The sequence below is a fragment of the Erigeron canadensis genome, chromosome 5, assembly GCF_010389155.1.
Source record: "Erigeron canadensis isolate Cc75 chromosome 5, C_canadensis_v1, whole genome shotgun sequence".
NCBI lineage: Eukaryota > Viridiplantae > Streptophyta > Magnoliopsida > Asterales > Asteraceae > Erigeron > Erigeron canadensis.
Window position 1 is genome coordinate 2867680 of NC_057765.1, and position 26858 is coordinate 2894537.

General features: G+C 35.0%; 3 protein-coding genes and 1 pseudogene across 4 annotated transcripts; 1 reads left to right on the top strand and 3 right to left on the bottom strand.

Annotated features, from left to right (window-relative positions):
* Positions 1–423: 423 nt before the first annotated feature.
* LOC122599543 lies at positions 424–9861 on the bottom strand (annotated as a pseudogene).
* LOC122599439 lies at positions 5066–6396 on the top strand. Of its 2 annotated transcripts, none has more exons than XM_043771952.1 (3): positions 5066–5135; positions 5266–5316; positions 5915–6396. In XM_043771952.1, the coding sequence occupies exons 1-3, from the start codon at positions 5072–5074 to the stop codon at positions 6250–6252; spliced, it is 453 nt and encodes a 150-aa protein (XP_043627887.1). In that variant the 5' UTR covers positions 5066–5071; the 3' UTR covers positions 6253–6396. The 2 variants fall into 2 exon arrangements, with proteins under 2 accessions (XP_043627887.1, XP_043627886.1); XM_043771951.1 differs by having other exon boundaries at positions 5086–5131; positions 5224–5316.
* Positions 9862–10616: 755 nt separating the features above from the next.
* Positions 10617–19239, bottom strand: LOC122599544 (methyl-CpG-binding domain-containing protein 10-like). Its single transcript, XM_043772068.1, has 3 exons — positions 19209–19239; positions 16463–16695; positions 10617–11652 (listed from the first exon to the last, which is right to left on the bottom strand). The coding sequence occupies exons 1-3, from the start codon at positions 19237–19239 to the stop codon at positions 10684–10686; spliced, it is 1233 nt and encodes a 410-aa protein (XP_043628003.1). The 3' UTR covers positions 10617–10683.
* A 3673-nt stretch (positions 19240–22912) lies between these two features.
* On the bottom strand, positions 22913–26414 carry LOC122599548 (F-box protein At5g03100-like). Its single transcript, XM_043772072.1, has 3 exons — positions 26288–26414; positions 24962–25965; positions 22913–23329 (listed from the first exon to the last, which is right to left on the bottom strand). The coding sequence occupies exons 1-3, from the start codon at positions 26412–26414 to the stop codon at positions 23096–23098; spliced, it is 1365 nt and encodes a 454-aa protein (XP_043628007.1). The 3' UTR covers positions 22913–23095.
* Positions 26415–26858: the final 444 nt, after the last annotated feature.

Consider the following 26858-nt stretch of genomic DNA (forward strand, 5'->3'; position numbering starts at 1 on the left):
TAATATTATTTAAAGTGATCAGTTGTAATTCAAGTTAGGCAAACCTGCTTTTTCCTGTCCCCTTTTGTTATTAACTGGTGTTTTTGTTTCTGTTGTATATAATATAGCGGCACCTATATGCCATGCACATTTAGCAGGCACAGAGATGTATCAGTTTATAAAGTTTGTGGAACACTCCAGCCTCTTCGAGGCATGGTGGTACTAACCTTAACTTACACACAGCCGTGCCAGTTTCTCAGCTGCCAAAACTTTAAGAATGTCTGCAAATTCATCTTCTTCAAACTCCCCTTTATGTTTAGAACAATGACATCATACACATCCAAATATTTGCAGTCATATAGTGGAGAACATATAAACATCATGGAACAAAAAAAAAGGGGGGACTGGTATCCATGGAATTTATCAACTTTTAACAACGACAAATGCAAACACGCTACAGTCATGAATTCATTATACATAATATCAGAAATAGTCCAATGACCTTACACATATATCCCACCCTCAAAAGGTGTACTCATCTTCTACTTTTTGTTGGTACCGCAACAAACTAGGGGCTAGACAAAATAATTGTTTTTGGCACTAGTTTACATACAACGTAAACAACTCTGAATCCACATAAAAAGTCAAAAACTCAAGCCCCTCAATCACTTATTTATTCTCTGCAAACAAACTACTAGGCTAGGCAATGCAAACAAACTACTAGGCTAGGCAAAACTGGGGGGCCTCCTACAGCAATTCCTTTGGCACTAGTTTACGTATCAACATAAGCATAGTGTTATGTAATGAGCCAATGGCGATCACATTAATTAACAGTGATATAGTCGAAGTATCAAGTGAGAAACCTTTTTCATCCATTACATGTAATAGCATTTCGACATCATCATGGTGCTGATTTTTCAGATATCCTTGGATAAGAAGGCAGTAAGTAACATTATCCGGTGGGCAACCACTCCCGTCCATTTTATGAAACAACTGCTTTGCATCCTCCAATAAGCCTGCGCGACATAAGCCACTAATCATCACATTATATGTCTGAACATTAGGTTGCAAACCTTTCATTGCCAAGTTTTGGAAAAGTTCTTTTGCAATTTCATGCTTGCCGCATTTGCTTGCACCATCAATAAGGATATTGTACACAACAACATCTGAATTTAGCTTGCTATTGCCCATCAACTTGAACAAAGAAAGTGCGTCTTCAAATAGATGGTTGTTGCTGAGACCCTCTAGAATTATTCCATAAGTCAATTCATCTGGAGTTTGACCCTGTGCTCCCATCTCATCAAAGAGTTTGCGTGCATCTCCACAACGACCAACCTTAAACAGTCCTTGTATCATGGTGCTGTAAGTTACTACATCGGGTTTCAGAGCCTTCCTCATCTATCATCAACTTCTTGCAATACCCATTTAACAAATTGTTGTAAGTAATAACATCCGGGAGGATACCTTTAAATACCATGGCATCAAACACAGCCTTTGCTTTAGTCATTTCACCTCGCAAACAATAACCGTCGATAAGTGAGCTGTAAGTTACTATGTTCGGCTCCTTACCTTTCTCAACCATGACATTGATAGGCTTCTTTCGCATTACCTTCTTTGCATAATGCATCAACTAATATGTTAAAGGTTTGCACATCTGGAGAGATTCTATATTCCTCCAACTCTTTCAGTAACTTATACACCTCATCCTACTGACTTAATTTACATAGACCAGAAATCAAAGTGTTATATGTGATGACAGTTGGCGGGATGCGTTTTTGAAGGACCATCTCTTTAAATAGCTTAAAGGCATCATCAATCATTTGATCCTTGCAAAGACCATCAATGATGGTGTTATATGAAACAACAATAGCCTAAGTAAAGAAAGAGCAGTAACATTATCCCTGAATTTGCAAAGGCCCTTAATCATTGTGGTGTACATAACAACATCAGGTTCACAGAGTTTCTGTTTGATTAGTTTCTTGAAAAAGCTCTCAGCCTCAAGAATCCTATCTTCTAAAACGAGTCCATCTAGGAGTGTATTAAAAGTGTACACATCAGGTACAATACCTCGTCTAAAGCAACATCCCAAGAGTGCAAAACCGTCATTGGTTCGACGCAACTCACAACAACACTTGATAGAAATATTGATGGTATAGACACTAACAGGAACACCAATTGCACACATTTGATTAAAGAGATGAATAGAATGTGAAAAATGTTTCATTCTGGTGATGGAATTTAACAGCTGATTAAAATAAATAACAGATGGGAAAGGGTGTCTGTGTGACATTTCATCGAACAGGTGGAGGGCATCTTCTAATTTGTAACTTTTTGATATATAGATTTAGTAGAGGGAGGAGAAAGGTCATCCTTATAGGTATAAATAAGTGTTTGTCATGGGCTTACCTTTGAACTTTTTGATGGAAGAGTTTAAAAGTGCTTTATATACATCATTGCCCAAATTTCCTCACTTTATTTTTGTAAAGTAAATAAAGAAGAAACAGAAACCAGCAGCAGATGTGTTTTTATCTAGTTGGTGGTAGTTGGGTGTCATGTGTTTTTATTTTGGACCTTTTGGACTCGACATGACTTGTTGTGACCCGTATTTATCTTACCCAAGTGTGTTTGTCAATAAAAAAGTTTGATAGGGATGTTTATCAATAAAAAAAAGTAAGCAAATGTGTACATTTCTAAAAGTACGTCTTTCTATTGCTTAAACACTTATTGAACTACGAACATATCATTCACTGAACATCATAGATATTGGTTATCAAATTTGTATCCGTGGATGTATCCGTCACATGTATTCAAACATACATCTTACTTTCAAAGAACGAATCCAACCGATAACCACGAGATCCCACAATCAACTGGTTACCAAATCACATTTAATATGTTTGTAGAATCACAGAAAAAAAATGAGATCAAAGTAACAAGGTTATATGGTAAACAATATTTTTTACTCAAGCAAGTATATATAAACACTTAAGAGAAACTTGAAAGGGAAACAAACTAACAGAAGATTTGAAGAATAAGATATAAAAAGAAGAAACCCAACATAGCCTTCAATGGTAACCCTTTTGCAGGTCCATATAAATTACACGATGAAGAAAAACTCTTCTTACACCTGAATCTAACGCTAACAGAAACATCATGTATAAATATTCGCTTTAATATTAGTGTCGTGCCTACACTAAGTTATAGAGGACTCTAATGGATCAAGAACACAAACACAAAACACAGCAATCACTAAGTCCCAAGCAAACCGACCAGGTTCAGATGGATGTGCGGCAATGTCAAGTCAATGAGGCTACAACGATTCATATATAGAAGTAGGAGTGCATGGATGATCATGTTATGAAAGTGGAATTTGATAACTAAAAGCTGATATAAAATATGACACAAACAAAAGAACATAGCAAAAATATTAAACAGCTTCAGAATTTGTGATTTCCGAAATGAAATTGGTGAGTAACAAAATTTTAGAGTTCCATCTCAAGTTTAAACAAGAATTCGAAGTACCGTCAATCAATTAACCTCTTCAAGAACTAGTTCCTCCAAATCTCCACTTTCAGTTGAGCCACCATCAGATGTATCACTATCAGATGAGTTACCATCAGATGACTCATTGTCATAGCAATAATCAAGCGCCCATGAATGACAAAAACTGTAATAATGTGAAGTAACATCTACACCCTTCAAGTTCGATGGAAAAATGAAACCTTTAACTTCCAAACGAGAGAAAACCTGCCAATGAAAAATATCAATCAAAACACAGCAAAAGAAATAAGAATTGTAAGATGCCTATATGGATTAAATAAATTTGTTGCAAGATGGGTGGGTTGGGTAAGAATGTGAGATGCTTAGAATGCGACGCGTGCTTTTTCTATCCTAATAATATAAGCTATATAGACATTAACAATAATTACAAATTTACAACAATAATAATCAATTGTTAAACCAAAAGGGGCACCCAAGAACAAAAGTTAAAAAGAAAAAAAGAAAAAAACATCCATCCTCTATACATGGACAACTCGACAGGTGCAGACAAGCTTTCTAAAGGGTCATGACATATATACAATGCTTCATTGGACACGATTATAGAAAATGAAGTATATAGATTCTTTTGAAAAGCAAGTAATAATTTCAAGAACAAAATTATATCAGAGCAACAGATAGGGTCTCCCCTAAGCTTCTGCAAGCTAAAGAAACAACCACAACCCAAAGGACTTAGGACTAACGACAAAGAGTAGAGTATATAAAATTAGACATTCTTTGCCAACTCAAGAACCGAACATCCTACTAAGTACTAAGTCACATCAACATCATCTAACAAAATAAAGGGTGAACACTTGTAAGTGGGATCAGCTAGCCCCACTCACATAAGTATGGCTCTGTCCCTGACTTTAAATAGGAGTTCTTGGGAGCCGATTATTTTGACAAGAAGTCGCAATGATCTGTTTAGATTGTTTCAATATTGAAACAAATCAGAAGAGCATGTGGCAAGTTCAAGTAAGGAAACTGATTATTGTAAAAAGCGTCAACTATCTGTAGCTTAAAGAACTGCATTATTCTAATATTATCTTATTGTGCTAGGATTTTAATTCCTAATATTTTCTATAGCTTAAGTGTAATTTTTACTTCTATATATAATATTCATGTTCCTTTATTGAGAGACATCAGAAAGTCATAATAAACACAGTTATAAAGTAGTTAAATATCTACAACCTTTTTGATCCATTAGCCTAAGTAAAGAAAGAGCAGTAACATTATCCCCGAATTTGCAAAGGCCTTTGATCATTGTGGAGTACATAACAACATTGGGTTCACAGAGTTTCTGTTTGATTAGTTTCTTGAAAAAGATTTCTGCCTCAAGAATCCTATCTTCTAAGCAGTGTTGTAAATAACGGGTTTAACGGCCGTTATAACGGTAACGGGGGTCTGCCGTTACGTTAAAGGGGTTTCAGGGTAGATTTAAAGGTCTGGGTCGATAACGGTCAAATAATGGACTTAACGGGGCTAAAAATATACCCACAAACTTTTCCACAACAAATAAAAGGGAAGTAAACTAAGAGGTGTTCTTTTTTTGTGGATGGGGGCTGGACAACAATGGTCAAACAAAAATCACAAGATGATGACATGTTTCAGATTTGTGGGTAAACGAAATCAACCAAGATATTGAATTTATTGAATTGAAAATGGGAGATACCATGGGTGTTGAAAATTGATACTTTAATGATGCAGATGAACATGAAATAATTCATTTAATCTGCTTTTTCTATTCAGCTACAAGAGGCAGGATACTGGACAGATGCTGCAAGGTTAGAAGCATCTCAGGTTTGCAGCTTCCTTTAACTTCTAACAATCACTTATTTGATTCTTTGTAGCTTCACACTGTAATCCAGTGTGTTTGTGTTCCATATCATCTCCATTTCTTTTCTTTTTTGGGTAAAGGTTACCCCGATGAATTTCAAATATAATAGATAACAATTCAAAGTAGAGGTTAACCAATCTATCAAATAAAGGATTTCTCCATTCATTTTCTTTATTTGAGTATTTGAAGAGAGGGGGCTAAAGAAGTAAGCAAAATAGTATGACCATATATGTCGATTTGTTTTTCTCATGGAATCTTTATGTGCATTACTTGTGTGCACATTTTTGCAGTTTCATTTAACCAATTGGTTTTGGATAATAGATGGGCTGAACATGTCATTTGATTGTGATACGAGTCACCTTTCTACTTATGTGTCTAGTCTTTGCTTTATGAGTAATTTTAGTAATTAGTGCTTATATAAAAAAAAAGGTTTATGGCAAACACATGCTGAAACCCATAAAAAGAAGATGTTTATGTCTACCCGGGACCCTTACCCATCAGCCATTTTGCCACCTCTGGTTTTCTATTTGTGAGATATGTTTTTAACATGGATCTTAGCAGCCGTTTCATTACAAGATGCACTGGCAGCACTCCGAGAGGCTCAGCAACCTGATACAGCTGCAATGTTTATTATTGCCTGTCGAGAAATCCATGCTGAATTTCTTGAAAACCTAGATGCCGACAAAGATTCTGATCCTTCAATCAAAGAAAAGTTGCTTATTTTACCTGGATTCAACCCAGAAAACGAAGACGTAATAGCCGTTGGTGAATTATACGGACAGTTCCGCCAAAAAACTAGTCCACTTGTGCATGGACTCTCAACCATTTTCAAACTAGAAGACATATATTTCACATTAGTTTGGTACAAATGCTTAGACTCGTTTTTATCTAGGAGGTAGATTCGGACGTGTGTTGATCGGCTGAGTGGCTAGGTTAAATACTGTAGCAGTTTGGCTAGGTTAAATATGTGGAATCCATGTGTCAAAATTTAAATGTATTAGGCACATTATTAGGCATATTTATCATTATCCTATTAATTATTATTTTTTGTTTTTTGATTTGTTATTCTAATGATTTTATTATATCTTTCGAGTAGTTATTCTGACGTCATATTGTTATCATCTATGACTAACAGTAGACAATTTCTAGTTTATATGAAATGCTGATTGATTATATAGAATGATCGTCATACTGTGAAAAAATAATAGTTTATCAGTGATGGAATATCTATTTTTATATATGTTTGTAGCTAAGATGAAATAGAACGTCTAACTTAATTTCCGTAAAAGGAAGACATGCATATTGTGAAGAGAAGGTTGAAGTATGGATGTGAAATAGGTATCGTTTTACATGTTGGACATTTGTTAAATGATCAAATTTGGGTGTTTGTAAGTTGTAACCAATTTTGATTGTTGGGACTTTTTATTAGAGAATTGGGTAATGATGAAATCAGTTTATCAGCTGATGATCCAGCACCTATGTGTAAGTTTCTGGTCTCCAATTTATTTCCTTGTATTGCTGTAATTGTCGATATAAATATTTTAAGTGCAGGAGTATTTATGTTTCGTGTCATAACCTTTTTATTTTTTTTTTTTTTTCCCTTTTTGATGGTAAGTTCTAAGTTGACTCTTGTGTTCAGAAAGGGCGTAGATTTGTCGATTTGAAGATTTGAGCCCAAAGCTATTCATTGCCTGCCTCCTCTAAAATGTAAAATCAAACTTTCATAATGCTCAGATCCCTTCTTGCAAATGCAAAAGAAGGCTATAATATATATTAAATTAACTTTGAATAAAATGCAGTTGCTGTTTTTGCAAAATCCATTTTCAAGATGGATTGCGAAACATAAGTTCGTGCCTAATATTTTGAGACAAGCCATAGTTCCAAGAAAAACCTCTCTTTCTTGTAAATACTTCATAACATCTTTCTTAATACATGCAAGCAGCATGGTTTGAGGAACACTCTTCAACCTTATCAAGGCGTGGTGGTACTAACGTTACCTTAGATGTAGCTGGGCCAGTTCCTCAGCCGCCAAAACTTTAGCAGAATGTCTGCAACTCCATCTTCTTCAAACTCCCCTTTATGTTTAGAACAATGAAACATACATATCAAAATATTCCAGCTCATAAAGTGGAGAAGATATAAAACATTATGGAACAATAAAAAAACAAGGGGGAACAACTGGTATCCATAGAATTAATCGACATTTAACGACGACAAATGCAAACACGCTACAATCGTGAATTAATTATACATAATATCAGAAATAATCTAATGACCTTACACATATATCCCACATCCTCAAAAAGTGTATTCATTTCCTACTTTTTTGTTGGTACTGCAACAAACTAGGGGCTAGGGAAAAAAACTGCTTTTGGCACTACTTTACAACGTATGCAATTCTCAATCCACATAACAAGTCAAAAACTAAAGACCCGCAATCACTTATTCATTTTCTCTGCAAACAAACTACTAGGCAAAACTGGGGGCCTCCTGCAGCAATTCCTTTGGCACAAGTTTACGTATCAACATAAGCATAGTGTTTTGTAATGAGCCAGTGGCGATCGCATTAATTAACAGTGATATAGTTGAAGTATCAAGTGAGAAACCTTTTCGATCCATTTCATGTAATAGCATTTCGACATCATCATGGTGCTGATTTTTTAGATATCCTTGGATAAGAAGGCGGTAAGTAACATCATTCGGTGGGCAACCATTCCCGTCCATTTTGAGAAATAACTGCTTTGCATCATTCAATAAGCCTTCACAACATAGACCACTAATCATCACATTATAAGTCCTAACATTAGGTTGCAAACCTTTGACGACCAATTCTTTGAAAAGATTTCTTGCAATCCCGTGCTTCCCGCATTTGCTTGCACCATCAATAAGGATGTTGTACACAGTAACATCTGAATTTAGCTTGCTATTACTCATCAACTTGAACAAAGAAAGTGCATCTTCTAATAGATGGTTGTTGCTGAGACCGTCTAAAATTATTCTATAAGTGATATCATCTGGGATCTGTCCTTGTGCTCGCATCTCATCAAAGAATTTGCGTGCATCTCCACAACGTCCGGCCCTAAACAATCCTTGTATCATGGTGTTGTAAGTGACTACATTAGGTTTCAGGTCCTGTCTCGTCATTTCACTAAACATATGCAAGGCCTCATCTATCATCGACTTCTTGCAATACCCATTTAACAAACAGCTGTAGCTAACAACATTAGGAAGTATACCTTTTAACACCATGGCATCAAATACAGTCTTTGCTTTGGTCATTTCACCTCTCAAACAGTAACCATCGATAAGTGAATTGTATGTTACTATGTCAGGCTTCTTACGTTTCTCAACCATGATGTTGATAACACTTTCCGCTTCTTCCGTTTTGCCTTCCTTACATAATGCATCAACAAATATAGTGTAGGTATTAACATTTGGAGAGATCCTATAATCCTCCATTTCTTTTAGTATCTTATACACCTCCTCCCAACGACCTAAGTTACAAAGGCCAGAAATCAAAGTGTTATATGTGATGATAGTCGGTGAGATGCGTTTTTCAAAAATCATCTCTTTAAAAAGCTTGAAGGCATCATCGATCATCTGATCCTTGCAAAGACTATCAATGATGGTGTTATATGAAACAACATCGGGTCTGCAACCTTTTTGATCCATTAGCCTAAGCAAAGAAAGGGAAGTAACATTATCACCGAACTTGCAAAGGCCTTTAATCATTGTGTTATACGTAAAAACATTAGGTTCACAAAGTTTCTGTTTGATGAGCTTCTTGAAGAATATCTCGGCCTCAATAATCCTATCTTCTAAGATAAGTCCGTCTAAGAGTGTGCTGAATGTGACCACAGTCGGTATAATACCTCGTCTAAAGCAAAGGCCTAAAAGTGCGAAACCGTCATTGGTTCGACGCATATGACAACAACTCTTGATGGCAATATTCACAGTGTAGTAATTAACAGGAACGCCGATTGCACACATTTGATTAAAGAGATTAATGGAATGTGAAAAATGTTTCATTTTGGTGACAGAATTCAACAACTGAGTGAAATAAATAACAGAAGGAAGAGGGTTTCTGTGTGACATTTCATCAAACAGGTGGAGGGCATCTTCTAATTTGTTAACTTTCTGATATATAGATTTAGGAGGAGAAAGCTCATCCTCATGATGATAATAACTTGAAGAAGAAGAAGAAGAATGGGTGGAGCAAAAGGAGGAGAGTAAAAGTGGGTTGGTGATGGATTTACCTTTGAAACTTTTGATGATGAAAGAGCAGGAGCAGCCTAATAAAAGTGTTGTCTTCTTAGACATCATCATCTTCTTTTTCTGCAGCTGATCGAGGAACAGTATTTCGTCACAGTGATATGTAATGGTAGTCAGATGGGTGATGGCAAAAGTAGGAGGAGAATCAAAGATGGCGGGATTTCGTCACAGTGGCAGTCTGGAGTAAAATTACTTTTTGGAACAATGAAATTTTTTTTTTTTCTTTTCTGACATGAATAAATTTGACAAGTGTAAGAAAAAACATGGAAAAGATCCCTAAAGTTACTAGTATCAAGTTAGAGAGTTAGAGTGATCTTATCCTTTGATTTAAAATGATTAAATATATCTTTTAATTTTAACCTTTAATTTTAAATCGAAAGTTGAGATTTACTTAAATAACTTTAAGAAATCCTTTCCCGAAAAAATATGCCAACAAATGAAAACAAACACATCTGTTCAATTAGATCATGGTTGTTACATTAGGAAGTATAGTTGCTAATGAATTTGAAAAACAACTGAAAATGAAGTTGAAAAAAGTAATTTTATAACTGGGAAGAAAGAAAATGTAAATGGGACGGGAAACGATTATTCTTTCAAACCAAATAGCCTAATATACCTTCTAAGTATAAGACGATGACATATAAAAAAATTAGGAAAGAAAATTAGTGAATACCACATGTCACTTTTTTAATGTTTAAAGAAGATTATTAGGTTATTTGGTTAGCAGGATTTATCATTTCATTTCACGTTTAGATTCTCTTCTTTCCACTTATAAAATTACTTTTTTCAAGTTGTTTTTCAAATTCATTAGCAACTATAATTCCTAATTTAACAGCCATGATCTAGTTTTATTTTAAAACATAAAGATAGAACCCTTAATAGATGAAACAAATGGAATGGAAGTGGTACCCAAATTTCTAAAACAATTTTTTTTTAAAAAATATATTCTTAATACATAAAATCTCAAACAATATAGAAATAAAAACATAATATCTCAATCAAATGAAAAAAAGGTAAGGGAACATAAGTTTTAAAAAAAACAAGTGAAACTATAAGTTTTAAAAATTGCAAGGCCATCCGTGTTTGATCGCTAGTTCACGTTTTCGACCAAGAATGAATTGCAACGTAGCAGGATTGGTGATGTGATCATGCGGTTCCATAAAAAACCTCAAATCCCGTCTTAGGGTTTTGGACTTTGTCGCCTCGATTTTTGTCTCCATCAAAGTTGCCACCAACTTATCCGTCTTGCGTTTTGCATCCAACCATTGTGTTTTCATTTGTTTGTAGGCACTAATGGCAGCCGCAACACTGGAGACCGACGAGAAGGTTGTCCTTTGCTTCTTTTTCCCTTTTTTAGCAGATTCAAACGAAGGAATGAGATCTTCATTCATGTCGGGAATGATATCGTTGCTAGCCGATTCATACTCTCCCGACTTCCGTTTTGAAGAATTGCTCGAACCACTGAATTCTTGGTTGTCTTCATCGCTTTCGCGACCATCAGCTGTATTCTCTTCATTTATATTTGAGTGGGATACTTTCAGGATCTCACACATCTTGTCTTCTTCAACAGGCTTGGCTTCTTTGCCATGTGCTTTGGGCTCATCTCTTTTATCATGCACCATATCCTTCTCAGTTCTCCCGGGTTCATTCCCCACAGTCTCATTTTCCTCTCGTTTCTCATCGTCTTTCTGCACCTTTCCATCTTTCTTCACTTTGACATCTATGTCGGTGACTGCTTCAGGGAGCTCTTGGTTCTCTATATTACCATTCTTTGAGCTTAAAGACATTCTTGCCCCTTTTTTTGGGGGCTCTGTCTCTGAATGTGGAGTTGATTTCATTTTCTCACTGATTCTTGTTGACCGTCTCAGGGTTTTACCACTTCCCCAATCAAATTCTGAGAGTTTAGGACCACCTGGGTGTGCTTTTAGATACTGCTCTAGCTGCCTATGGTTCCTGATCTCTTCCCCTGTAGGGGCTGTGAACATAATTTCATTCTTTTTTGGGTTCCCTTCTTCATTTGGCAGAAACTACACATGTAAATTATTAATTTGTTAAATGTTATAAAAAAAGAGATAATAATCTAATTTTTATAAATAAACCGATTTATAGGGTATTACAGATTGTAAAAACATTTCTGACAACTTTCGACACAAATGTTAAAAAATGTGTTAATAGTAAGAAGGTTAATATCATAAAATATTAAGCCAAAAGAAACATACAACAAATTAGTTAAGGAACTAATACAAACGAATCACGCAAAGATAAAGTCCTAATTCAACTAGTAAGCCTACGATCCAATTAGAATAACAAGATCTTTTCAGTTAGTAGTGTAAAAAAGATGACCGTTGTCTAGTTTGTGGGTCTGGGGGCATCAGATTAATGTATGGGTATTAGAGAAACGTAAGAATATACGGTTCTTTGTGAATATGGATATATACATGAAGCTATAATTATTAATCTTTTGGTTTTGGTATGACGGTCTACATATTCTCTCCCCATACACCTCATACTTATGGGATTGAGTATCATCATTGTATAACACTATTAAAGAAACATAACATAGCAGAACACACAAAAACCATGCTACAATCATGAAAACAATTAAACTCGAGCAATTCTAATGCAGTAACTCTTTAAGACAACTCATTGGATGTCCCGGCTGTTGGGGTACTGTTGTCTACTGCCCACATAAAGCTACAGCAGATTCTAAAGGCAGGAGGCCTTGTTTGTTTAGGCCTGGCAGCTGGCCTCTTTTATTAGGCCCGATTCTGTTAAGTCTAAACTTGGAGAGCAAGTTTTGTTAAATATATATCTCTTATCTCTTGTACATGTGTTTGTGTGGAAAATCAATAAGAAAACCTCTTTCCCCGTGAATTACTTCACACAGTTTAGTGTGAGATACCATGTTAAATCTCGTGTCCTTCCTTGTTTTTATCTGGTTCTTGTGTATGTGTTTTTCCTAACAAGTGGTATCTAGAGCTAGGTTGCATAGAGATCACACATTCACCCGGCTGTCACCCAGATTAGGGTTGCAGCAAGTCCAGCCACCACAGCCGTCACCCAGTTTAGGGTTCCGGCCAAAACCAGCCACTACAGCCGTCGCCGTCACCTTGAACAACCTCAGTTAGGTCTAATTTAGGCAGAATTAAGTCTGATCAGGTCTGATTTTGGCAGATTAGGGTTTAACTGGGCGAATTAGGGCTTAATTTGGCAGATTGGGGTTTTTGGGGGGTTCTTGAATTAGCCCGAAGGAAGTACTAGGTTCCAGGACAGCAGGGGCAGTTTCGGGAGTGTGTTTACAGCAGAAAAACGGAGACTTTGAGGGTGTTCAAGTCTGTTTGTAGCTGTTTTTTGCGGGACTGTTTTGATCAGGTACCTTCAAACCACATTTTGTTCTTTCTTTTGTGCCTAGTATAAGAATGGAAAAGCAAGACAGCTTGTTCTTGAGGCATAAGTTAATCCAACCGGAGCAGAATAAGCAGAATTCATCAAGCCAGAGGCTTTGAACTAGGTCACGCATAGCTAGAACAGAAAGGGACAGAAGCAGGAGGCTCAATTGCTGTTTCTTTATTATTTGGTTGGTGGTTGTTGAGAAAGAATTTCTGGGTAGATAGGATCAAATCAAAATTTTCACTTTGCGGGCCTTGATTGGCTTGTTCATGATAAGAGGGGGACTGCCTTGTTGCATGAAAGACGGGCAGTAAGCATCCGTCAAAGCAGGTGGTTTTGGGTTGTCTTGTTTAGCAAGGTAAAAGAAAACATGATATGCTTGTTTTCTTGGTCGGTGGAGATGCTTCTTTGAACAAGCATGATCAGAAGAGGTTGGGCCATTTTAGAAATCAATGTCTAGAAAATAACAAAGAACTGAAGTACTGAACACTACAGAAGACTACAGCTCAGACAAGGTGTTAATTGCAGAGTAGAGAGTAGTGTGGATTCCTGGGTCATGGATTTCAGTGCTTCATTTAACGCTACCCACAGCAGTGAAGCAATACGGAATTTGAAAGTTGGATTTTGGAAAGGTAAGACTGGCGAATGATGAAGTTCTTGATATGACGAGCAAGGTGACATAGGTTTGAAGACTGCAGTCCGTTCATGGACTTTGAAGGATGTCGAGGTTCTTCCAAGTCTGAAAAAGCAGTCAGTTTTATCATGCAATTGGACAGGGGCATGAGGGTAAGTTTGGAAACGGGCAGGTTCTCAAAGGAAATCTAGTCGTGGCTCGAGGTAAGCAAAGTTCACTTTATATGGTCAGTATACCGTCTATACCGTCTGAGGGAGTGACCATCCCAATCTTGAAGAAAACAAAATCCGGTTCACAGAATCTCGTGGGCAGAAAAAGGTGTGCTTTGCAGATGGCAAACCCAGAGCTACAGGTCAGGTCAAGTCAGATTCAGGTTGAACGTGCTAGGAAAGGTTCAGAGAAACCAGTCAGGGTTTTTATGACAGTGGGAGCATTGTTTTGTGCTTAAGTGAACCAGTATTCAAGCTGCTAGAGTCTCTCCAGTTTATTATCTGCTTTAAAGGAGAGTGTTTGTTCTCGGGATTTCTCAGAATCCAGCAATTCATTTCGGTGGGAGCCGGTAGAGAACGAGTCAGGGGCAAAGATTGTCGTGACTGATGGGTTGAAGCTCAGTGGGAGCTTTAACGGGTCTTCAGGTTATCTAGAAAAGGAGGCCAGGGGGTAAATAGGACGCATTAAAGAACAAGACTTAGTTCTCAATATAGATGTACTAAAGAGATTGAAGATGGTGCGGTTCAAGGTCAGAAGACACCAAGTAGGAGATTGTTGGGTTATTGTTGTCTACGGCCCACATAAAGCTACAGCAGATTTTAAAGGCAGGAGGCCTTGTTTGTTTAGGCCTGGCAGCTGGCCTCTTTTGTTAGGCCCGATTCTGTTAAATCTAAACTTGGAGAGCAAGTTTTGTTAAACCCTTATTGTAGCCTATATATATCTCTTATCTCTTGTACATGTATTTGTGTGGAAAATCAATAAGAAAACCTCAATCCCCTGTGGATTACTTCGCACAGTTTAGTGTGAGATACCACGTTAAATCTCATGTCCATAATGTTCAAATCTTCTCTAACAATAAAAATCAGAGGTAGCAAGCTAAATTCAGATAAGGATCCCCTATTGGGAATGCATGCAACTTTAAATTACTCACCTCATATTAGGATTTGACCTTGATTAATCTCGTCTAATGTCCCTACATAGTACATACCAAAACTTAAGTTATTACCTTAAGTCATATAACTTAACTCTTTCGAATATCTAACTTCATAGAGCTTAGACACAGCTTATTATTAATGAAGTTAATAAGAAAATGTATCTTAAACCAGAAGATTGGCCCTCGGTAAGGGCATTTCGGGAAAACTTACCATAACGTTACCATACCCAAAAATTGCAAGTAAAATGATTAAGAAAAAGGTCAATATGATACAAGTGTTTGTACAATGAAGTCTTCAGCAAAGTGCACTTAGCGGGTGTCTAAATGTGTGTCTTCAAAGTGATTATTGAGATGTTATGAAGTTGGGAAATACGGGGTAACTTTGCATTTATCTCGTTAATAATGTCTTCAGTAGCTAGTTGTGTGCTTATCAAACTTTGATTGGTTTGACCCAAAATAATCGAAATGAAAATTAGAATGGCATGCTGCATAAAATTTGAAACAGATTTCCAGTTTAAAGACACATACAAACACTACCTTAGGTCTTGTTTTAGTTCAAGCACCAGTCTTACTGCGGGAGTTAATTATGGTTCTCTAGCTATCGCTCCCTCTCCAAAATTAAGCTTGCTAAACATCAAGAATGCCATATAAAGGACTCTTACTGACCAAATATACAAACACTTTGATTATAAACCTTATGGAAAAAGAGAATGCTGGTTTAATGTCTTACTTAACTCATTAAACCCACGTTCCAGATCAATATAAACAACTAATCTAGTTTCAAAGGTGGAACCTTTGGACATTTAACATCCAACAAATTATCCACCATTATGACTAATAACGCCTAAATTTTATGAACATCCTTATCAAGCTTAAAATTCTTAGATCCAAAGAATAATTACTCTGCTATAAAAGCTGGTTGCACATGTAATGCAGCTATGTGCTTGTAAAAGCGGATTGAAATATAACAATCTTCACAGTCACCCAAACCGGTGGCAGCAAACACTATATCTACCTTACAATTTATACCCAAAAACTCAAACTCCAGCAATATATTAATATACGAACAGAACTTCAATTCACAAAGTATGCAAGTAGAAGATAAAAGAAACACACTGAAATCAAACTGGAGTGCCATGCCAAGTCTGCTAAAACAGCACCACATTACAAGACAAGATAAAACCATTTTTTTTTTTTTATAAAATAATACTCAAAATCTTAACTTTCAAAATCCATCTAAAATATACAGATTATCCCTAAAAAAACAAACTTTATCAAAATTGAAACACACCCAGAACCCTAATTTCAAACCCTATCAAAATTAGACCAAATTTATCACTAAAAAATTTCATAATTTAGCAAAATTATATATTTATATATCAAACTGTACCTAGAAATATCAAAAGTCACTCAAATATATCAAACTGGTATATACATATACATACAATATATGTAAATATTGTATAGATTTAACCAATAATTCTTCAAAACCCGAACATATGGAACCCAAAAAAAATCAAACTTTAGTCAAAATAAACAGCACCCAAAACCAAAACTAAACATTTCACTGGAAAAAAAATATAAAATAAAAAAACACAATAAAGTTTGTGATTAAAAAGTAGTAGTAAAATGTAAATCAATAAATAAAAAAAGAGGGGACAGAAAGAACCATTTTGTTCCAACCAGAAGGTGCATCAGCAGATATTTTCCCATTTTCTGCAGATTTTTTAGAAGGCAGGTTTTCGGTAGAGCTAGAGGTTGCCGTATCTTCAATCGCTTGCAACGCGGATAAAAAAAATGGAAAGGTACTACCCGTGGATAAATCAGAATCGAAAATGGCGGGGGGAAGGAGTAACGAGGAGGATGAAGACGAGGAGAATGAAAAACATTTTATTATTGTGTCTTTTTATTTTTAGTAAATATAAATATGAATGATTGTGACAGTGGTAGAAGTGAGTTATGTGGTGTGTAGTGTATAATTTCTTTTCCCTTGTTTACAAATGTACCTTTAAAAACCCAAAACCACTATTAGTATTTTTTTTTTTTTTCTCTCTCTCTCATTTCTTGATGTGGTTTTTAATTTTTAATTTTTTGAATTTTAACAAGAACACATTTCAGAAAAAAATAATTTTTTTTAAAAAAAATCATACGGGTTATGTGTTGAAAACACATGAATACGGTACGGGTGTTGGTATATGTTTGAAACAAAAGTTTGGAGCTCAAACGTTGAGATTAGGAGTTTAGAGTTGAAGTTTAGAGACGGGTTTAGGAGCTAGAGTTTGTATTTCAATATTTATTATACGAGTATGGTATTTATGCGTTGCGATGGATATGCTGATGGTGAGGATTCTACAGGATTTGGGGAAAAGGGTATTTTTGGTATTATGAAATGTCAAGGGTGTTTCCAATAATTCAAAGACAGAAAAAAAAAAAAAAAAAAAAACTTTTACTTTATTAAGGAGTAGAATAAAATTCCATATTAATACCTTTTGATATTTTTAAAGGCTTTTTAGGGTTGTGGGTTTCTATGTCAAATGCATATTTAAACGGGTTGAGATCTCCTCAAGTTACTCTTAACTTAAGGGTTAAAGTTGGATAATCTCAACCATTGATTTAAAATCAATGGTCAAGATTCACTATTTAAACAATGTAGCCATTTTAAGAGAATAGAAAATCTCACACATTTTGATTTTTCAATCCATAAAAAAAAATGGGAGCCTAATCGTTTATCAATTATACAATTGATATTAAAAGTTTAGTTTGTGAGAGGTTTTATAATTAAGCTTAATGTAAACCTCAAGATTTTAAGGTAAATAAATTAAACTTTTTTTGTAGTTTTGACATTAAAATATTTTTTCTTAATTTTTAATTACGAGTTACGTGGTTAATTAGTTGAAACGTCAATGAATAGCGGATAATATACCGACAAAAATTGAGGAGGAGAGGCGTCATCCATTTCTCCACCTTATGGATAGCGACACCCCAAGACCTTTCAATACTTTTAGAAGTTTTTAAGGGTTTTTTTTTTCAAATGCATATCCAAACAAAGTCGTCATTTTAAAAGAATCTTATTTTAAGAGGATAAGGCATATGTATATATAAGATACTTAGAGTTTGAGTATAAAACCTCACAGATTTTTAATTTTATAATTCATAAAAGATATGGGGCCCAATCATTTATCTAATATACAATAAATATCAAAAAGTTAGTACGTGAGTGTTCTATATTTAAATTTTAATTTAACACCCCAAGATTTTAAGGTAAATAAATAACCCTTTTTTTTTTATTTTTGACATTAAAATAAATTAATAGTTTTTAATTTTGAGTTACGGGGTTTAATTTAGTTGGAACATTAGTGAAGAACTGATAAAATACACACAAAATTTGAACATTAGTGCATAAGTCTAGTTTTTTTTTTTGTTTTTTTTTTCTTTAAAGTGAATTTTACTGGAAACTTCGTGGCGCGATTCGACAACGGAAGGTCTAGCATACTTTGTCTTAATCGGGTTCATGCCGGAGAGCTCCCTCGAAATAGAATTGCCTATTTCAAATACCCGATGGGGGAAAACCCCCTACTAATCCGCTTGAAGGCACGACGATCAATAAAGGTAAACCTTGTCCTCCTCAGACTTGACATGGGTATACCAAAGCCAAGCCTCATAGAGGGGCTTCCTTATGTACTCCCTAAAGCTTAAACTCTAGACCTCATGTATAAGAGGATGGTATTTTAACCATTGAGCTATTAATCAAGGACCATAAGTCTAGTTAATCCTAAATAAAACGATTTACAAGGTATTAAGGATTCTAAATACACTTCCGACAACTTTCAACACATACGTTAAACAATATGTTGACTGTGACAAAATTGATATTCCATAAAAAAAAAAAAAAAAAAAGAGTCTGAATGATACATACAAAAGTCTAAACAATACAGATGAACTACGCAAATATAAAATCCTAATGCAACTAGCTAGTAAGCCTACAATTCAAATTCAAATATAAACTATGATGAATATGAAATTAGCCAAGAAAAAAAACTATTAATAAGATTAGAATTAGAGTTTATATTGTAGAAGCACTAAAAGAAAATACGAGTATCTAACAAGGGTATACCGTAAAAATAAACTTATTTATGCACAACTTAAGTTCATATGAACACTTGGAGAACCTTCAATAGGGAAACAGCTACCAGAATATAGAAGAGATAAAAAAGACATAGCCTTCAATTGTTCCCAATTTTATACATAAAAAACAGCCCCTTTTGCGGGTTCTTAAAATTTACACCACGAAGAAAAAATCTTCCTACACCTGAATCTAATGCTAACAGCAACATCATGCATAAGTATTTGGCTTAATTTTAGTGTTGCGTCTACACTAACTTATAGCGAACTATATATCCTCTACACTACTGTACCAGTGTACCTGGATCTTTTGCATATTTCCATAATCAGTTTACAATTACTTCATTGCTTGATCATTTGTGCTTGCTGCACCAGCGGTTGCACTGCTTGGTGAAAGTAACTAGTGTGGAACCCAACATGTTTAGTTACAAGTATATAACCATGCAAATAGTTTTCTGCAAAAGAATAGATTAAAATTTTCAAAGAGATGTTCTGTAATCATACATATCACTCTACATAAGTATAGCAAAAGTAGTTTTCTACCTTAGGTAGAACCAAAAACTCATGGAATACGGTGTTGAGAGTTACATGTGGAATGCAGTGTTGGGAGTTACGTTACTATTACTTGTGCGCAATCTGTGCTTTTTAATTATCTAGTCATTACAACTCACTTTTTACACCCCTCAGTCAGTTGCCTATCTGATTTTCGACAACATTACTATAAAAAATAATCTATAACCAAACATCAAGGTTGTAAAAGCTGATATGAAAAATGACAAACAAAGCTATAAAGATTCAAATATAACTACAGGCAATGCATGGAAGATCAGGTTATGAGAGTGGAATTTGATAACTAAAAGCTGATATGAAAAATGACACAAACAAAGAACATAACAAACAATATCAAAACTTCATAATTTGTAATTTCCTAAATGAAATTAGGGAGTAACAAAAATTTAAAGTTTGATGTCAAGTTTAAACAAGAATTCAAAGTGCCATCAATCAATTAACCTCTTCAAGCAATGGTTCCTCTGAATCTCCACTTACAGTTGAGTCACTTTTAGATGCATCACTATCAAATGAGTCATGCATTATCATTGCAATCACCTAGCGCCCTTGAATGAAAATAACGGTATAAAGGTGCATCCACACCCTTCAAGTTCTATGGTAAATTGAAACCTCTAACTTCCAAACGAGCAAGAACCTACCAATGAAAACTATCAATCAGATTACAACAAAAGAAATAAGAAATGTAAGTCGGAGTACTGTTCCAAAAAAATGTAAGTAGGAGTAAAATGATATGCCGAGAAAAATAAATTGTGGCAAGATGGTTGGGTTAAATAAGAATGTAAGATGTTAATTAATATAAGTTCTAGTGTGTCAGAATGGCGTAGGTTGACACACGAGCTTTTTATTTATCCTGACGATTTAAGCTCTTTACACATTAACAATAATTACAATAATCAAATGTTAAACAAAAGAGACACCCAAAAAAAAAAGAGAAGAAAAATGTACATTCATCCTCTTTACATGGACACCTGGAGTCCTGGACAGACGCAGATATTTAATCTTACATTCTTACCCAACCCAACCATCTTGCCACAACTATATTTAATCTATATAGGCATCTTATGTTTCTTATTTTTTTGCTGTGTTCTGATTGATATTTCTCATTGGTAGGTTCTTGCTCGTTTGGAAGTTAGAGGTTTCAATTTTCCATCAAACTTGAAGGGTGTGGATGTAACTTCACATTTATACAGTGAAGCTCATTCAAAGGCGCTAGTTGATTGCCATGATACTTATGACTCATCAGAGGAACGAGGGCTTTTTACTTTGGTGCAGCTATTACAAATGATCAATCACTGAAGTAGTCAAGTAAACTGTAAACTCATTATGGAAATTTGCAAAAGAGGATAGTCTGCTATAAGTTCGTGTAAGTGCAGTACTAAAATTAAACCAAATATCTATGTATGATGCTGCTGTTAGCATTAGATTCACGCGTAGGAAGACTTTTTCTTCATGGTGTTCATGTTAAGAACGCGCAAAAAAGGGGTTGTTTTCTATGTGTAAAATTGGGAACAGGTGGAGGCTATGTTAAGTGCATTTTATCTCTTATTCTTCTATATTGTGGTAGCTTGTTTCCCTTTTGAAGGTTCTCCAAGTGTTCATATGAACGTAGTTGAGTACAAAAGAGTTTTTACTGTGTACCCTTGGTTTGATACTCATGTTTTTCCTTTAGTGCTTCTACAGTATAAACTCTAATTTTAATCTTATTAATAGATCTTCTCATAGCTAATTTCATAATCATCATAGTTTTTAGATATATATACTGGCTGGAAGAAAATGGTTCTTGCTCTCCCCTCTTTTTATTTATTCATTTCAATACTTTCTAAGCACAAACTTTAGTGTGTTTTATTTCTTTTTTATTATTGTTTGTTTTTTCAGTAAAGTGTTTATTATTGTGATATGGTTTTGGTGTTGTTAAGTATGACCAAAGTTTGATTTTTGTTGAGTTTTTAAAGTTGCGGCGTTGAAGAAATTTTGGTTAATTTATATACAAGTTTGATATATGCGAGTGACTTTTGATATTTCTAAATTGACATTTTTGTTTGTTTACAGTAAAATAAGCTCATTCTTAGAACCCCACGAAAGATATCCAATTTTCTTGAAGAAATTTTGTTTAATCTATATACATAAGTTACTTCTTGTATGTGTGTTTAAGCTGAAAATCTGTATCAAATTTTTGGCAACATGTGATTCTAATTTTGATTTCGATTAATTTGGGTAAAACCAATCAAAGTTTGAGAACCACACAACATGCTACTCAAAGACTTTAAACATCTCAATAATCACTTGAAATCACACTTTAGACACTGGCTAAGTGCGGTTGCTGAAGATTTCATTGTACAAACACTTGTATCATATTGACTTTTTCCATAACCATTTACTTGCTAATTTTGGGTAGGGTGACATTCCGAGGGTGTCAACCAGAATAAGGGAGAAGGTGAAATCACCTCCTCCGCCATCAGAGACAGAGTCCCCAAAGAAACGGCCAGAAAGTCTTTTAAGTTTAAAGGAGGATAATACAGCGAACAAGGGCTCCCTGAAGCAATCACTGACATAGATGTCAAAATGAAAGAAGATGAATTGGCTGAGAAACATATTGAGAAACGAGAGGAGAAAGATGGAAATTTTCGGAAGAGACTGAGAAATGAACAAATGAACCTGAGAAAACTGAGAAGGTTGCGGTTGATGATAAAAGAGATGAGAGCGGATGTCAAAGAAGCCAAGCCTGTTGAAGTCAAGGAGGAGTTTGAAATCCCGAAAGTAGCCCGCTCAGATATGAACGAAGGGAACACAGTTGATGGTCATGAAAACGATGAAGACAACCAACGAGAAGCCCATGATCCAAAGCAAACACCAATTCCAAAGACTCAGAAAATTAGTGGCAGTGAGGGGAAAAATGTTACTTTTGATGGTGTTTACAAGAAGGTGATCCAGAATGGCTGTCATGTGGAGGGTCTGTGAGGTCAAGCAGCTAGTGTATACTCTCTTTTAAACAAGTCCATCTAATGTATCACATATTTATAATCTGTCATAGGATTAAAGTCTTCTCTTAACAGGCATCAGTATTTATGGCATTTTTTTTGTTCCGTGAGATTTGTTGTTGCAGTTAGGAAAATGCATGTAGTTGAGAACTTGAGATGATACTTTTTCTTATCGTCAATTTTTACAATAACTTAAATTCTCCATCTCCTATTTGCGGAAATTCAAGTCGATCATATATGTAATATGTTTAATTACTTGTGCACAATCTGTTCATTATTTATTATTTAGTCATTAATTACAACTCACTTTTTACACTCCCTCATTTAATGGCATATCTCATTCAAATGGTTTTAAAAACAAGTGGTGACTGTGGCAGTATTCTCAAGCAAAGTTTCACCTGAATGTCGAGTGTATAAAGTATAAGGATTCAAATATAGCAGTAAGAGCGCATCCATGACCAGGTTATGGAAGTGGAATTTGATAACTAAAAGCTGATATACAGAATCACACGAGAACATAACAGAAAAATTTCAACCAAGTTCATAATTTATAATTTCCTAAACGAAATTGGGGAGTAACAAAAATTCAAAGCTCCATTTCAAGTTTAAACAAGAATGCAAAGTGCCATCAATCAATTAACCTCTTCAAGCAGGGGTTCCTCTGAATCTCCACTTTCAACTGAGTCACTATCATATGCATCGCTATCAGATGCATCACTATCATATGCATCGCTATCAGATGAGCCACTATCATGGCAATCAACTAGCGCCTTTGAATGAGATAAACTGTATAAATGTGAAGTTGTATCCACACCCTTCAAGTTCGATGGAAAAATGAAACCTTTAACTTCCAAACGAGCGAGAGCCTACCAATGAGAAAATATCAATGAGAACACAGTAAAAGAAAAAGGAAAGGTCAGATGCCATATATGGATTAAATAAAGTTGTGGCTAGATGGATGGGTTGGATAAGAAATTAAGACGCTAAAATGAGTTCAGGTTGAGCATTTGTGAGAATGGCTTAGTTTGACACACGTGCTTTTTGTTATCCTAATAATTAAGGTATTTCCACATTAACAAAAATAACAATAATAATAATCAGTTGTTAAACAAGGAGACACCCGAGAACAACAGAGGAAGAAAAAAAATACATCCATCCTTTATACATGGAGGTCTAAACCTATGCAAACAAATTTTCCAATGGGGTCAAGGCATATATACAATACTTAATTGGACATAACATGAACAGATTATATAAAGTATTATAATCAAGTATATAATTTTTTTTAAAAACGAAGCAATAATATCAAGAACAAACTTATATGAGAGCAACAGAAAAGGTTGTAGACAGATGAATTTTCATCCTGTTTACATGGACACCTGAAGACAGATGCACACCTGAAGACACCCTAGCCCTATTGGGGGGGGCTAGGGGGTGCCTAGCCTCCCCCAATAGCCGCAAATAATATCGATTTCTAATACTCCAGCCAAAGATTTCTTGATGTTTATATAGCCCCTTCTAAGGAATCAAAAAATGATCAAAACTAGAGTTATTAAAAGAAAAGGGTGGAAGTCAGACATTGTGTCGGCCGGAAGTCAGAAAGTGAGATGTTGAAGACGAAGGTGAATTTAGATTGGTGGGTGTGGTGGGTCCAAATGTCTAATTTCAGTAGCTTTTATTTACAATTTCCTTTTACAACCTCTTAGTTTCTCAAAAATCTCTAATACCACCCTTTGCTTTTTAAGTTTTAATATATTATATATAATTTTACAGTTAAATATAAATAAGTTATTGAAATTGTTAAAAATGTTATGAGTTTATGACAATATCTCGACAATATCTTATGTCATCCGGCCCCCGTCAATCATAAATCCTGGCTCCGCCCCTGCTTAATTGGACATAACATGAACAGATTATATAAAATCAAGAAGTATATAGATTCTTTTGAAAAGCAAGTAATGATATCAAGAGCAAAATAATACAAGAGCAACAGAAAAGGGTCTCCCCTAAACTTAAAACCACAACCCAAAGGACTGACAACAAAAGATATATATAATTAAACATTCTTCGCCAACTCAAGAATCGAACATCCTACTATGTCATATCAACAATTAACTAACAAAATTTTTAAGAGTGAACACTTTTAAGAGGGATCAGGGGCCTGACTCTATATAGGAGTTCTTGGGAGCGGATTATTTTGACAAGATGTCGCAATGATCTGTTTAGATTGTTTTAATATCACAACAAATCAGAAAAGATTATTGCAAAACCCGTACACAATCTGTTGCTTCAATCAGTTAATTATCTTGATCTAAAATTCCTTCTAAGTAGCAATATTCACACACCTGAACAACTGCATTTTTGTGCTTGTAGCAGCAATATCCAATTTGACAATAATCAACTATATATGAAAAAGGTAAAACACTTGAGTGGCATAATAACAATTGACCAATAATGTTTACAACCACACATTATGCACAAAGAAAACAAACATTTACCTCATAACAGGGAATCCCAATGTTAAGCTCTTTGACGTGGCGAAGGTTTAGTATAAGGGTATTAAGCATCTCATCTTGATATTTTTTACGAGCAGGTTTCCCATCATTTTTCCACATGTGATAATCTAAGTCAGCTTTGACTAAAGAAGACACATCTCGCAACAAAATCTTCCACAAGTACAAATCAGTCGTGATTTTTAGTGATGAAATATAAGGAGCATTGATTTCCACCACAACTTTTTCGTCAAAAACTTCGTACCCTGATACTTGGAAGCTTTTAACACTCTTGGAAGTAATATCGAGGAACGAATAACCATAACAAAAGTTCAACATCAAAGTGTCCAATAACGGACTCCCGGATAGTATCTTTGCAATCGAATCTTGGTATATTTCCACATTTGAAATAGTTAAGTGGGTAAGGTTATTCCAACTAATGGGCTTCACAGGACTAAATAAGCAGCCTCCTAAATCAAGACGGGTAAAATGGGAATTGACGAAAAACGAGTCATCTCTCAAGACAAATGGATCTTTTGGATAACCCTCATACACTAAAAAAATGTCAAGGTGTTGGACGTTACGACTAGTAACAAAATGAATCCAACTGCTGACATTGGATTTAAATCTTTTATCATAAGTGGCAAAGACTTCGAATTTATCGAGATTGTTTGATTGGCATTGGGTTAGGGTTTTATCAACAGCAAGATAGAAATCGGGTAACCGTTTGTATCTTATAAAATCAAAATCTTCAAAAATAAGACAAGGAACAGAAGGCCAAACATGTTGCCAACGTTTGGAAAGAGTACCTGTTTGTATGGCCTCTTTTGTGTTGTCTAAACGAGAAAGGATGTCAATGATTAAACAATCAGGTAAGGCACTTATTCGATCTTCTTCCTCTTCTTCTCCTTCTTCTGATTTTTGGGTTCTGATCCGTTTTGGAGGTTGATCGTCTCCTTTTTCTTTTACTTTCACATTCTCCATGGCAACAGCCGTTGGTTTCCTTTTCTCTGGTGAAAATAAGACTCTATTCCCAATTATTTTTACATATCTCTATAGTGTTACTTTAATTATATATAAAAAAAAATTAGATAAATGGTTAATTTTTTTTTTTAACGGTAAATTTCATTCGCAATGTACGGTGATACAATAAGTTACAACTTACTTACAACATTTACGTAATGTTAAAATTATACCAATTTGACCGACTAATGTTTTCTTTCTATTTTCTATTTTTATACTATAGTAAGGATAGGGAGTTAGGGACCTAATATCTTGCACAATTTTCTCGATCGTTGTAGATGAGCCTGTGAATCTTTTTTCATTCCTTACTTTCCAAATACACAAACATGTCACCATAATGATACCTATTAAGGGTCTTCCTTTCCTTCTTTCCAATTCCAACATTTTCGTGTATCTCAACCAAATCCTTGACTGTGAAGATGAAAAACAAGGTCATCTTACACCAACTACTAACAAAGTTCCAGATCATATTTACCACTTCACAACCACAAAACAAATGATCCACCAACTCTATACAAACTTCACAAAGTACACACATACCATTCCCAAAAACATGCATTAGTTGGTCAAATGGTTAATACTTTTGATCTTTGGCTTGGTTTTCATGTTTTACAAGGTTGGGTCATTTTGTTTAAATAAGGAGAAAGGTTAGATAAAACATGATCTATCTTAAGTAAAACAGAGGGATTATTTAAAATTCAGAGAAGGGGGGGGGGTTATGTAAAATTCAAAGGTTATGTATGTTTATCAAATTCAAAGGTTTAATCTGTAACTTTTTTTAATGTGGCAGTACCTAAACTTTTTTTAATGTGGCAGTACCTAAACTTAGGTAAAATCTGCAATACGGATCATTTTCCTTTTAAATAAACTTGAAAACAGT